The following is a 13,449-nucleotide window of genomic DNA, read 5'->3' as shown; positions in this document are numbered from 1 at the left end:
AATGTCTGTTGAAGGAGTATATCAACAGATATTAAGCAGACAGTCTACTAATACTCAAATGTACCATAAAAATAAAGTTGCCAAAATAAAAAAAAAAGAGAAAAAGCAAAAAAAAGTAATATCATATTTAAATAAACTGCATTTTGGTGACTGAAATTAAAATTGTGATAAATGCAGTCTAGAATGCACTGCTCTGCTAGTGTCTTTGTTTAGTGAATTTGTTTGCATTTGACACCTCTCTGTCCCAGAAGTAGAGACTTCAGTGAGTGCGTTTCTGCGTTTACTTGCATGGATAAAACTTTAGATTAATGGCCCAGTAGTAAATGTAAGAAAAAAAAGCGTTCTTGCAGGACTCTCAGAGTTCATCAAGACTCTTTGGATTAATCTTAAATGCCTCCTTCATCTTACCCCCGACATGCTCAATAATGTTCATATCTGGTGACTGGGCTAGCCAATCCTGGAACACCTTGACCTTTTTTGCTTTCAGGAACTTTGATGTGGAGGCTGAAGTAAGTGATGGAGCGCTATCCTGCCTTAAGAATTGTTCCATTCCTGTGGTTTGTAATGTAATGGGCGGCACTAATGTCTTGATACCTCAGGCCCCGTTTACACTAATGCGTTTTAGTTTGAAAACGCATAAGTTCTGCTACGGTTACGCCATCCGTCCACACTACGCCGGAGTTCTCGAGCACTGAAAACGGATCGTTTCGAAAACGCTGGAGAGGTCGTTTTCATTCTAAAACGCTGCTGCTCCGTCTCAGTGTGGATGATGGAAAATGGAGACATCTGAAAACGGAGGCGGGGCTGCAGACATTCGCCTCTCTGATTGGGGCTTTTCCTCAATATTAAGTAGCCAAACACACACTGTTCAGTCCTGCATCTTCTCCGTGTAAGTTCAGACTTCGCAAGTTTGATCAAGGCTGTAGTCTCTTCTTTTCAGTTTGATATGGAAAACAGACTATACCGAGGACACGGGTAAATCTTCAAAGGGAACAGTGTACTGTATAACTTCATTCACATCACCCTGGCTACGTTGTTTCACTTTCTCAACAATAAAATGTAAACATGATATAAGGAACTGCCTATTTTCATTTTAATATTAACAACTTAACAGACAGCAGAAATGTTGAGGGGTCGTGCTGCATATATGAGCGTCATCTTCACTGTGTAGATATTTATAACAAAACAAAGCCGATAACAACTGCCTCCTTTCAATTTCAGTGAAAATACGAAACATGCCCTCTCTTTTGGTGAATATCAGTTTTAATAATCGATAATGGCCATTATAAAAGTATAACATACAATAAGTTTATACATTATAGGAAATAAAGGCAAGCGATCAGTCAATATACAGAATGTACGTGCTTACATTAATCATTAACTTATCTTTGCGCTCAGCCAAAACACGTTACCTGAATCTAAAACAATTAATAGATTCCAATGACCAAAGTCAGGGAATATGTTGTTAGATAAAGACAACAAGATGAATGAAATATCACGTTTAATAAATATAGTGAGATTAGATCCAGTGGGAGATGCTTGATGAGAAGTCCGACTAGCACAGCTCTCATCTGGGTAGATTGGCTGCAGCGCTTGCCCGTGAGTGTCTGTGTGGTCACGTGATGTGCGTTTTCAGCGTTTTGGTGTGGACGGAGAGCTGTTCAGAAACGCTGGGTAAAACGCGAATGTGGACGCGGATCGCTTTCATTCTAAAACGCCGTTTTAAAACTAAAACGCACTAGTGTAAACGGGGCCTCAGGCTGTTGATGTTGCCATCCACTCTGCAGATCTCTCGCACACCCACATACTGATTGTAACCCCAAATCATGATTTTTTTTCTTCACCAAACTTGACTGATCTCTGTGAGAATCTTGGGTCTATGCTGGTTCAAATAAGTCTTCGGCAGTATTTGTGATGATTGGGAGGCAGTTCAGCAATTATTTATCTAAAAAAATCTACCTTATGCTACTTTTCCAAATTATCAACTAGATATCAAGTTATTATTTGTTGCTCTTAAAACTGGGATCGACAACAATGCTGTTCCAGTATAAAACAAGCTTTTGGATCTAACTGGATCTCCAGTTTAAACCAAGCTTTTGGAACTGACTGGAATGCTGTTCCAGTTTCACTAAAAATGGTGAAATATAGTTAAAATACATTCACCACTCAATAGAGCTAACAGATATAGGCACTAGAAAGCTTTCAGAAGACTTTACTTACCTGTCCCACTAGCGCTGGAATGCCAAGCGCACGGTCAATCTCCTCCAGACCATCAAAATCTTTGAGGGCTGAGTAGAGCTGGCTGAGTAAAGCCCCCTCATCAGCCGGACCTTCAGAGGCAGGAGGGCACAACACATCCTCCTGAGACCCGCCGTACATGGAACTGATACAGAAAAGACAACCTGATTGACTAACTGAATGATGAATGATGGGATTTCCCATTATGGATTACATCTGAGTGCGTTTTCCTTGTTTTTTTTTTTTGTTTTTTTATATGGAAGGACAAAATCAGCATGTGCAGACAGTGCACGCCTTCAGTAATGTGGAGGATCTAACAATAGTGACAATAATAAATGCTGTTTACCTGCTCTGGTTCCCAAACGGCACCGGCTCTATAGGCATCACACTGTCTGGCCATGGAGCCGTCTGATTGGGCGGTGCCTGTTGCTGGGGAAACTGGTGGCCAGCCATGCCCATGTCCATGTTTGACTGAGCTGAGAAACAAACAGTAGATGATAAAACAAGATTAAAACGGAATAAAAGTGCAGTCTTCACACTGATGAGTAAAATGGATAGTTCTATCGGAAATAAAAGTTTACACGCCATTGAAGTGTTCCAAACTTGTGAGTTTGTTTTGATGCTTAATACAAAAGTAGAAATGTTTAATGTCGATAATCAAAAAGTTGATGGATCCCTCAGAAAAATAAAATGGAAGTCAATGGGGGCCTACAGTGTAAAAATGCTGGGTTCCACACAATCCCTTAAGTGAAAATCAATTAATTACAATTTAAATTTCGATTTTAAGTTGATTAAACAACTAAGATTTCAACTTATTTTAAATTAGTTTAAACAAACAGCAGAAATATTTTTCTAAGTGTAGAAATGATTTGACTAGCCACACTCTTCAAAATATCTTCTTCAGAAAAAAGAAACTCAAACAGGTTTGAAACAAACGGAGGATGAGTAAATTCTGACAAAGATTTTAGTTTTGGTGGAATTGTTGCTTTATTGCTGCTCTGTAGTACCTGATCACAATTTTGTTATGCTGCAAAAAAAGCCTATATTTCCTACTTAAAGTGAGGTATACAACAATAGCTGTGTAAACGCATTCATGTCAAAGAGACACAATAATTATGAATTAAAGTCAGCTCAAACCTGAGACTGTACTTTTATATTCTACAGCATTTTGATGAAGAGCAGAAAAAATCTCAATCTATTATTGTCTTTTTATTTAAATGATAACGAAAATGAACAAGTTCAAATCTTTTGTTTTCACATTTGTATCATTAATTATGAGCTTAAAGGACAAGATTATGAGATATGATTTTAACTTCTTTTAATTCCATAACCTTATTTTTGGTTTCGGTTAAGATGCCAGTTAAAGGATTAAAAGTAAGGTTGGGTGATATGGCAGATATAATTTTTGTTTGTTTATTGCAAAATGAGCAACTTATATGGCATAGGGCAAGATCAACATAGATAAAAAAACATATTACAAAAAAAATAATTTTAATAACAACTTTATATTAAAATGAAAGTTGTTACAAAATAAATCAATACATTTAAAGAAAGAATCAAATAAACAAATCAAAATTAAATAAATAAGTAAAAAAAAAATTAAATAACATTAGATCAGATTTTCCATTAAAATGTTGATATATATCTTTCAATGGGTTTTATGCACACAGACTTTAAATTTCCAGCCAAGCAGCCCAAGGGCTTCTGTCTTTCCACTACAAAAGATCTGATTTTATTAAAAAGCATTGATCTTCAATGCATGTTAGACATATATGATATATAAGTGGGTCTCAGGTCCGACAAGAAGCACTGCATTAAATGCCATTTCCCCCCGCCATGTCTTTAAAATATAACAGTTTATTTTTTCCCCGGTATTTTCAATGGAATTTCTGCACTTCTCTGTCGCTACTGATGACGCTAGTGATTACAACAGTCTCGTAATGACATTACAACATCAATGCTGTAAAAACAATTATGTGAAATTAAAAATAGTCACATTAAGCTTTCACCAGAAGTTTATCATTGGCTTTTAAACTCTAGCTGTGCATAGAGCCCATTCTTCCTGGAGATCCATTTTTTAAAACATCTTTTGAGTATTAAAATCTTGCCTAGACGTCTTTAAAATTTCACGTTCCAATAAAATCTGCTTTATGGTGAGAGAGCTGCTACATCATTGTTCAATAAATACAAGTGTGTCAACCTAGGGTGCTTTCACTCTAGCACTTTTGGTCCACACACGGGTTCGTTTGACACCAGAGTTTACAACATTTTTGCCGCTGATGGACGAGAGTAAGTCTCTGTATTCAGTCAAAGCATAAGGACCACGAAGCATGTCATTCTATTTTGGCGCCTTGGCTTCCGTGGCTGTCTGTCACCCTGCACTACCTGAACACAAAACAGCAGCTTGATGATGCAAGCATACTGGGGTGCAAAAGGAAAATAGATGGTGTGAAAACCAGCTGAGAAGGTCAAACTTGGGTTTGGCAATTGAACCAAGTGTGTAAAAGCACCGCTAAAGTAAAAAATTTGGCATCAAGTATAAATGGTAAAAATAATATTACAATTAAAAAAAGTGTGCAGCATGCAGATAAAAAGCTTAACCGGTATCAATTTAAAACACATTAAACTAATGTTTTGTTGTGCAGACAATCAAAAAATACACTGTAAATATTTCTTAAAGGGAGCTAATAACACTGACTTAAAATTTTAAAGTTTAAAAAAAATTAAAAACAGCTTTTATTAAAAAAAAAATAAATAAAAAAAATCTGCCACTGAGCAGATCATTGAGACATTTTAATAGTCCTTCATCAAACATCTTCATATCACACACCCCTAGTTAAAGGTGATTTCTGATTTAATATAGTCTATTAATGGAGTTATAAACTCATCACTTTTAGTTGAGCTCTAAAACTGAATGTCTCCATGTTGACTATAAAAAAATTCCATTTTACCATTGGCCATCATCTGCGGTTGCAGCATTGGTCTGGGTCCAGGCTGGCTGTTGGGTCTCATGGGCATTCCTGTGGCAGGGTTGGGCACCATGCGGCTGTGCAGTGCCCCCTGCGGGAGAGAGTGCTGGCCAGCGGGAGCAGCTGTGGCAGGTGATGCTGCGCTGCCGACGGTACCCTGAGCACCCCAACCGTCCTGCTGCATGCCTACACGGGGACCATTATTACCCATGACTCCTTCAACAAACAGAAAAGGGTTCCAATATTAAGGCAACTTATATGATTTAAACAAAAAAAGGTATAAATGCCCCGAAAATTGTTATTCTTTCACCCTTTACTTATCTCCCCCCCAAAAAATATACTAAAGAATGCTACAAACTAACAGTCATTGAAATATGTCAATGGCTGCTTTTTTTTATCAATATTCACAATGTATAGTTGAAGTTGAAGTAATGAGGTATTTAACGCATTACCTTCAACGTTGAGTTCAAAACTCTTTTCAAATCAGTAGTATTAACTTTCAGTAAATTTTGAGTTACCTACACTCATTTCATTTGATAAAGTCAACTGTTGGGTTTTACAGTGCAGAAAAAAAAACAGCTTACATTAAGTGGCTTCACAAACATATTTAATAAAAATTGGAATCCTCTACCTATTTTTGTTAAGAATACACTAAAAATCTTTGCTGGTTTATAATGTTTTCCTTCACCTTAATATATATATATATAGCTTATTTGTATTTTATTTATTTTATTTTCCATTATGCTATCAGACATATTTATTTATTTCACTGCTTAATTTTATTCTCCTCCTAGGGGATAGGTGGGGTTTAGTGATGTTTGAGGGTTTGACCAGTTCATGGTTACCCTTGTAAGAATTGTACTTTCAGAAACATTTGAAAAATAAATGTTATTAAAATGGGTGGTAAAAACATCAAAGTGGATGTTTGAATGCATTTGTTATATTTTCTATTAGATTCTCTACCATTGTATTGTGTTGTATTGAATTTGTAGTTCCAAAATGGGACATTTCATCTTTGACGAACATGTAAAAAATATATTATAATTCAAAACTATCATATTTTAAAAGTCCACATGAGAGAGAGAAAACACTTAGACAATTTCAGACTAGAAAAGCCTGCAATTCTTTCCAAAGGTTATGAGTCATTCATATCAAGCCGCACATGAAAAAAAAAAAAAAAACATAACCGACCTCACAGAAACACAACAGAGGGTCTTGCTTTTGATCTGACTCAGCACTTTTGTGCCATTTTGCACATTCACCTTGCTTACAGCCAAAAGCATCACACTTGACTGCAGTACTGATCACAATGAAACTGTGGTTTCCATGTGGTCAAAGCAGCACTGGAACTTTCCTCTCATAGGTGTTAAGCTCTTCTTTTTTATTTTTGGTGATGTGTTATTGTATATTCAACCATAGCTGAGATGCAGAGCACTTTTAAACTCACCTGCGTTCACCATGTTGGGCTGATTGGGCATGACGGCGTGGTTTCCCATCATGCCTTGCTGCTGCATGATTGAGTAGGGGTTGTTGTTCCTCATCATAGGATACTGACCCTGAGCGCCTTTAGGAGGCATGTTCATGTCCAGAGACACGCTTCTGACTGGAGGAGCTCTGCCAGGCTGACCGGGCCGTGGAGCAGGGAAATCTGCCAAACAAAACACACACAAAATGTCCATTAAATGACAAAAAATCATAAAAAAAAAGTTATGACTTTTTTTTTTTTAAATGTGACTATGTGTTGCATGTAGGTGTGGGTTTAATTTTCTTGATTGACCATAAAAGGCAATTTAGTATTTTAGGGCAGAGATTTGCAGACTCTTTTTCTGTTTTGATTTTATACAGTTATTTCTGTAATTTAGTTACAGAAAACTAAATTATTAATTCCTTTTCAAATATATCCCAACTACTGTTGTTCAACGAAGATACAAACTAATTAATTTTAACACATTTTTTAAACATATTAGTTTTAATAACTAATTTATAATAGTTAAATGATTTTGTCTTTTATAATCTTTAAATGATTTTGAAGACAGTACATAATATTTTGCTGGTTATTTTACAAGATACTAGTATACAGCTTAAATTGACATACAAAGGTAAACTAGGTATGTTTGGTTAAATAGGCCAACCTCTGGATAACAGTGGTTTGTTTTGTAGTTAGTCCAAAAAAATTAATAATAACAACAATAATGACCCTGGCAGTTTATTTATTTATTTATTTTATAAATTAAATTATTGTCTTTATTGTCATTAATTAATTAATTAATTAATTAATTAATTAATTAATTAATTAATTAATTAATTAATTCATTAATTCATTCATTTATTCATTCATTCATTCATTCATTCATTCAATTCATTCACCCATTCATTTATTTTCTAGCTCAACTAAAAAAAGACTTCCTTGAGAAGAAAAATATGTTTGAAATACTGTGAAAAAATCCTTGCTCTGTTAAAAATCACTTGGGAAATATTTGTAAAAAAATAAAAAAAAAAATAAAAGAAATAAATATGTAATTAAAATTAAATGTATAAAAAACAGAATTTCCAACAGCTATTTACTATTAATATTATTCAAAACCAACGATTAAAGACAATGCTTCATCTTATGTTTGTATGCCTGTATAAAAACTGGCCTTGAAGGACTGTCCTTTGAGCAACCTGAATGAAACCCAGGGGATTTACATAATGTGTTATATTTGTATTTAAAAAATAACTTGTTTCCATAATTCTTTAATCTAAATCTTTAGGAAATGTTTTTGGTATGTAAAAAACACGTGGTTATGACCATCTAGGATAATCCAGCAAAAAATAGTGCTTAAAATGTCACTAAAATGCAATATTTAATAATTAATCAATAAAAAATGAGGAAAATAACTGCGAAAAGGTCCACATTTTGAGAAAAAAGAACCACCCCTTTTACCAGGCTAGCTACAGGCCTGGAACCTCTTGTGTTTCTTACGAATTGTTCCCTTGCTGTAATAAGATTAAAATCTTGGAGTCTTTGAATAATTTTTGATCCTGACAATCTTATTCAAAGATTAATCAATTAGGCAATTTCATACATCACTGCTGAATAAAAGCATACATTTAGAAAAAAGTAAACATAAAATAAACATAATTAAATTAAATATCTGAAAAGTAATGTCTAAAGAGTACTAAAAATTAAAACAATGCCTTTTAAAAAGTATTTCATTAACAAACATTCATTCATTCATTCATTTTCTTGTCGGCTTAGTCCCTTTATTAATCCGGGGTTGCCACAGCCGAATAAACCGCCAACTCATCCTGCTAGTTTTCACGAAGCGGATGCCCTTCCAGCCGCAACCCATCTCTGGGTCATTTACAAACAATGGTATTAAAGGGTTTCTGTGTAAACATTATGGACTGTACAGTGAACAACTATTATGTAATTGACAAAATGTATATAAAAATAACTCTTTAGCTTAATAAGTTGACAGCAGTTCACAGTCAACATGCAGGCAACTGAAATGATGCAGGTGAGAAACAAAAGTGTCATGAGAAACTTCAGTTCAGTTTCGGTCAGCCTCTGGGCACACTTCAGTAGTTTCTGGGTGTTTTGCAGAAATGATGACATGTATCTAAAAGCAAAGTGCTGCGGGTTCACTTCATCTTCGTGATGGCATAATTCCAAATATTTTTGCAAATGCATTAAGACTGTGATTACATAATGTTTCCTTGGCTGACACATTGTGAACAAATGAAGCAAATGAAATAAAAAAACTCCTCAGATTCTTAAACATGACGGCTCTCTATTGGCATCAATTGTCCCATGAAAAATTTTAACATACATGAAACCTTTACAGTCCACAAAATTACTTTCTTTACACTATGAAAAATGAAACATTCTTTTTCATAAATTAAAAATGGTTCTTTTATGGCATTTGTTTATAACCTTTATGTTGAAGTGTTCAACACACAAACGCATGCAATCTGGATAAGATTATGATGTCAGTGCTGGTTAAAGGTGACATGCGGTTCTTTTAAAGGTAGCTGATTACACAACAACAAACTCAAAGCAAAGCTCAAAGTGTGTTACATTAGTCTAATCTTCTTACATGTGAGATCATGAGGGTGTGTGTGTGTGTGTGTGTGTGTGTGTGTTTGTCCATAAATGTTAGCAATGAAGCAATTACATGGCTATTTGTATACAAGCAAGCATGCCTGAAAAGAACTTGGCGTATGGAATAGATACAGTATGCATTGCTTCAGATTCAATTTTCTCTTTTAGAGAAGAAACACAGTACAGGACGTTTGCCTAACAACTAAAACACTGCATTGAGCATGTGTCAATGGCACTTTGCAAAGAAACACCACAGCACACACCTGCGCAAACACAGTCCTGTAGTCTGCCATTGTTGTTTTCGTTGTAACATGCAAACTTGTATACTGAACAGGAAGTGCACGCATACAAACCATGTCAACATTTTCACAAAATCCTGTTTTTGTAGTTTAGTTTACACAAGAAGATAAACATAATAAAAAAAAAAAACTTGCACTTGCTTAAAAAAAAAAAGTTTTTTTCTATTTCGACTCTGTAAAAAATAACCAAAATGCATTGTTTCTTCATCCTCCATCATGTTGTAAATGAAAGGAAAAAACAAAACAAAAAAAGACAAATGAAAAAAAAAAGAAAAAAACAAACAAATCAAAAATCATTTAAGTTTATAATATTTATCTTACTCCATCAAATGTAAAGTTCTTTACATTTAAAAAGAAAAACCACCAGCAAATACATGAAAAACAAGTTAACTTATGCCATATCACCCCTAGGGGTGTGTGTGTGCGTGTGTGTGTGTGCGTGTAAGCATATATGTGAGTGTGTATGTGCATACTGCATACTGTATGTGCATACTTGAGTGTGTGCTTACATACATGCGTGTGTGCATGTAAACGTAGATTCACATTTGTGAGTGTTTGCATTGTGTAGATACAGTGCTCAGCATATATAAGTTCACCCATCACAAATCTATCTTTTAAGTTCATGTACATTAGATTTATCAGTACTGAAGCCAAATCTGGAGCTTACAGTATCTAACAAAAAAACTGATGATAACAGTCCAAAAACTAGTACAACCAAATTTATGTTATAGAAAAATAATGAATACAAATAAAAAAAGAGGAAAAATTAAGAGAAGCAAAAAAATTTGTAGGTTGTAATTTTTTTATATTTGCAATATTTAGCTTGAATTTAATTGTATTATCTTTCAATTTCTTAATATGTTTGATGACTAAAATATTATTTGAATAAATATATCAGTTTAATAAATCTGTTTTGTTTAAATGCACCAAAATACATGTCCTATATTCACTGAGAAATGGATCAAAATATTCATTTTCAAAATAGGGTGTTCTCGATTATGCTGAGCACTGTATATTGCATGTGTGAGTGAGTGTGTACCTATGTATGTCCATGTGAGTGTGTGTGTGCATGTGCGTTTGTGAGTAAGTGTGTGCATATGTGACTACGTGTGAATAATGCGAGTTCGTCATTGTGCGCATGTGTAAGAGCACATGTACATATGTGTATGTGTGCATGTATGTAGATGGTGCATGTGTATACTGTACATTTGCATAACAGCCCCACAACATGATGCTGCCGCCCCATACTTCACAGTTGGGATGGTGTTCCTAGGCTTGTAAGCTTTCCTTTTTGTCCACCAAATGTATGTAAATAGTTCCATCGGACCACAGGACACGACTCCAAAATTTTTTCTTTTTCTCAGTGAATTTAGCTAATTGTAATCTGGCTTTTTTTTTTTTTGATTGTGGCTTGTTGATTTTCCAATGTTGTCAGAAAAGGTAGCAGTGTGTTTTAGGTTTTTTCTTAAATACTATTCTAGTGCCTAAAATTAACTCAAAGATGGTCAATTAGCCAATCAGAAACTTCCAAAACATTGACACCATCATCTGAGCTTTTTCAAAGGCATAATAATCTTATTGTATGTAAACTTGACTTTGAAGAAAAAATATAAAAATTTCTTAAAAAACATCTCTCTCATTATTCTGCTATTAGCATAACAGAAACAAATTTAATAATCCTAACTTACCTAAAAGAGAAAAAGCTTAGTCACATTAACATCTGACTTTTTTTAATGGTTATGTGCATTTTATACAGTGTATGTAAACTTCTGGTTTCCACTGATTGTATCATACAAAACAAAAGTATAGTCTCATATTATCGTTTAAACCATGGTATCGCAAAATACAGTGTTTTTGGTTATAGTTTTTATAACTTGTATGAGTGCAACATATTATATGACATTATGGGGATGCAGACAGAAACTTAAATATAACAGCATCATGAGAAAGTTGCAATCTTCAAATGTTTTGCATTAGACTTAGCAATACTTTTATTTTGTATTTTTATGTTGAACCTGTAAATCATTCGTTTTTGAAAAGTGTATATATTATATATATATATATATATATATATTAGGGATGTAACGGTATCAAAATATCACGATACAATAATACCTTGGGATGAATGGCACGGTACGATATTTATTGAATCATTTAAAGGAAAAACAAAACTATTGAAGAGACTTAAAAAAAGTGCTAGAATGTTCAGGTTACCTCAACACTGAACAGATCAATGACATACAAATTATCTGTCTGTAAACTTTCAAACAGGAACTTAAATTATTCAATTTTAATAAAAAAAATATTAAACCATGTAAAAAGAACACCACTCGAAAGGACAAGCCATGAGTGAGACAGAGGTCTCTTGGTGGTACAAGTCAATGTCTCCATCAATCTGAGCAGTGTGCTGTGTTCTGCTGTCCCCTTGACTAAAAGAATCCCCATCATGTTAATCGTATTCCACGACTTGTATTTCTGCACAGTCTGGCAGTGCCTGCATACCCCTTTTCTGTCACCTTTTCCCCCTTCTTGTTTCTTTTTAGAGAGAAACTGAAATGCTTCCACACATCTGATTTAAAACCCGCTTTAGGTTCGACCATTTTTAGCTCTTTTTCTTTGCCGCTATAGCAGCACCCTCCATTTATGCATTACTGGATCTGTAGCGACAACAGACCGCAAAGGATGATGGCCACACCTGGGCTGATGAAAATTGTAGTTTCCGCTACCTCCTATTCGCCTGAGCAAACTTTTCTCCAAAAGACCTATGATTTTATTGAGTCACAACCACAGTAATATTGAAAGAAATTGCTATTGCAGTATGACGGTATTTACAATATTGTTACATCCCTAATATATATAACTATATATCAATTGAATTTTCATCAATGGTAGTATATTGTGACATATATTGTTATCAGGATATCAGATGACTTGTGTGAGAGTGTGTGTGTTACTTACTCTGTTGGCTGACTGCAGTCTGCAGTGCTCTCTGCTGTTGAGGACTCATGTTAGCTCCGCTCTCTCCTGTCATCTGCAGGATGTCATTGATGATTGACTGCTTGTCCACAGCAGAAGGCAGAGACACAGGCCTGGAGTCAGTGAACAGGCCCGGCTGACTGTTCTGAAGATCATCCAGGATATCATCCAGCTCACTTGACTGCACACACAAACACAGCTCATTAGCATTTTCACCAGGCGCTGAATTACAGAGACCAGTCAATCAATACATGTAATGTTGAAGGCAAAGTGTTGAGCCCTTCTGTGAGGTTTCAAATATTTGCTTCTTTAAGTGCTGTTTAAAGGAGAGAAGAACATATTATTTTATATAAGTCATTGATAGCAACTAATATCTTTTGTCTTTGTCATGATGAAAGTAAGTAATATAATGTTAACAAATAGCTGTTAATTATCAGTTTTCTGTCTATTTACAGTTGTGAATTGCATTATGGGTGCTTGATCTCTGCTCTGTTGACTTTTGATGTCGAAATTTCAACTCTACAGTTTAACAAAGTGAGTTTTAATGACCTTTTTAGTAGATTGAAATGATATAATGCATAAGAAATAATGTATAGAGAAATAAGTCCGTAAAATAACAGAAAATGTACTGGTAGTTTATTACAGTTTATTATTATTTTTGTAGCGTAATATACAACACTAATCCAGACAATATATAAGCGCTGCACGATTAATAAAAAAAAAAGATCATGATTTCGATTCAATCCTATACACAATCTTAAATTAGAAGCATATCCAAGTTCGGGAGAAGCATAAAGGCGGTCTCACAAGCCTTACATAATTTTAAATACATACTTCCAAACGGTGTCATATACTGTATTAATAAGGAATAATTAACCCA

The 13,449-nt window shown here is 34.6% G+C and overlaps 1 protein-coding gene across 8 annotated transcripts in view; it reads right to left on the bottom strand.

Annotated features, from left to right (window-relative positions):
- ncoa2 (nuclear receptor coactivator 2) overlaps window positions 1-13,449 on the bottom strand; it is a 216,080-nt gene that overhangs the window by 24,970 nt on the left and 177,661 nt on the right. For all 8 annotated transcript variants that reach the window (XM_087308936.1, XM_087308938.1, XM_087308940.1 and 5 more), the window contains 5 exon segments: window positions 12,552-12,750; window positions 6,655-6,855; window positions 5,190-5,423; window positions 2,585-2,714; window positions 2,221-2,383 (listed from right to left, as the gene is read on the bottom strand). In XM_087308936.1, the coding sequence (XP_087165062.1) occupies window positions 2,221-2,383; window positions 2,585-2,714; window positions 5,190-5,423; window positions 6,655-6,855; window positions 12,552-12,750 (927 nt within the window).

This window comes from Danio rerio, chromosome 24 (assembly GCF_052040795.2).
Source record: "Danio rerio strain M-AB ecotype USA chromosome 24, GRCz13ab, whole genome shotgun sequence".
Lineage (NCBI taxonomy): Eukaryota > Metazoa > Chordata > Actinopteri > Cypriniformes > Danionidae > Danio > Danio rerio.
The sequence above is the reverse complement of the archived record's forward strand: the minus strand, read 5'-3'. Positions and strand labels throughout refer to the sequence as shown.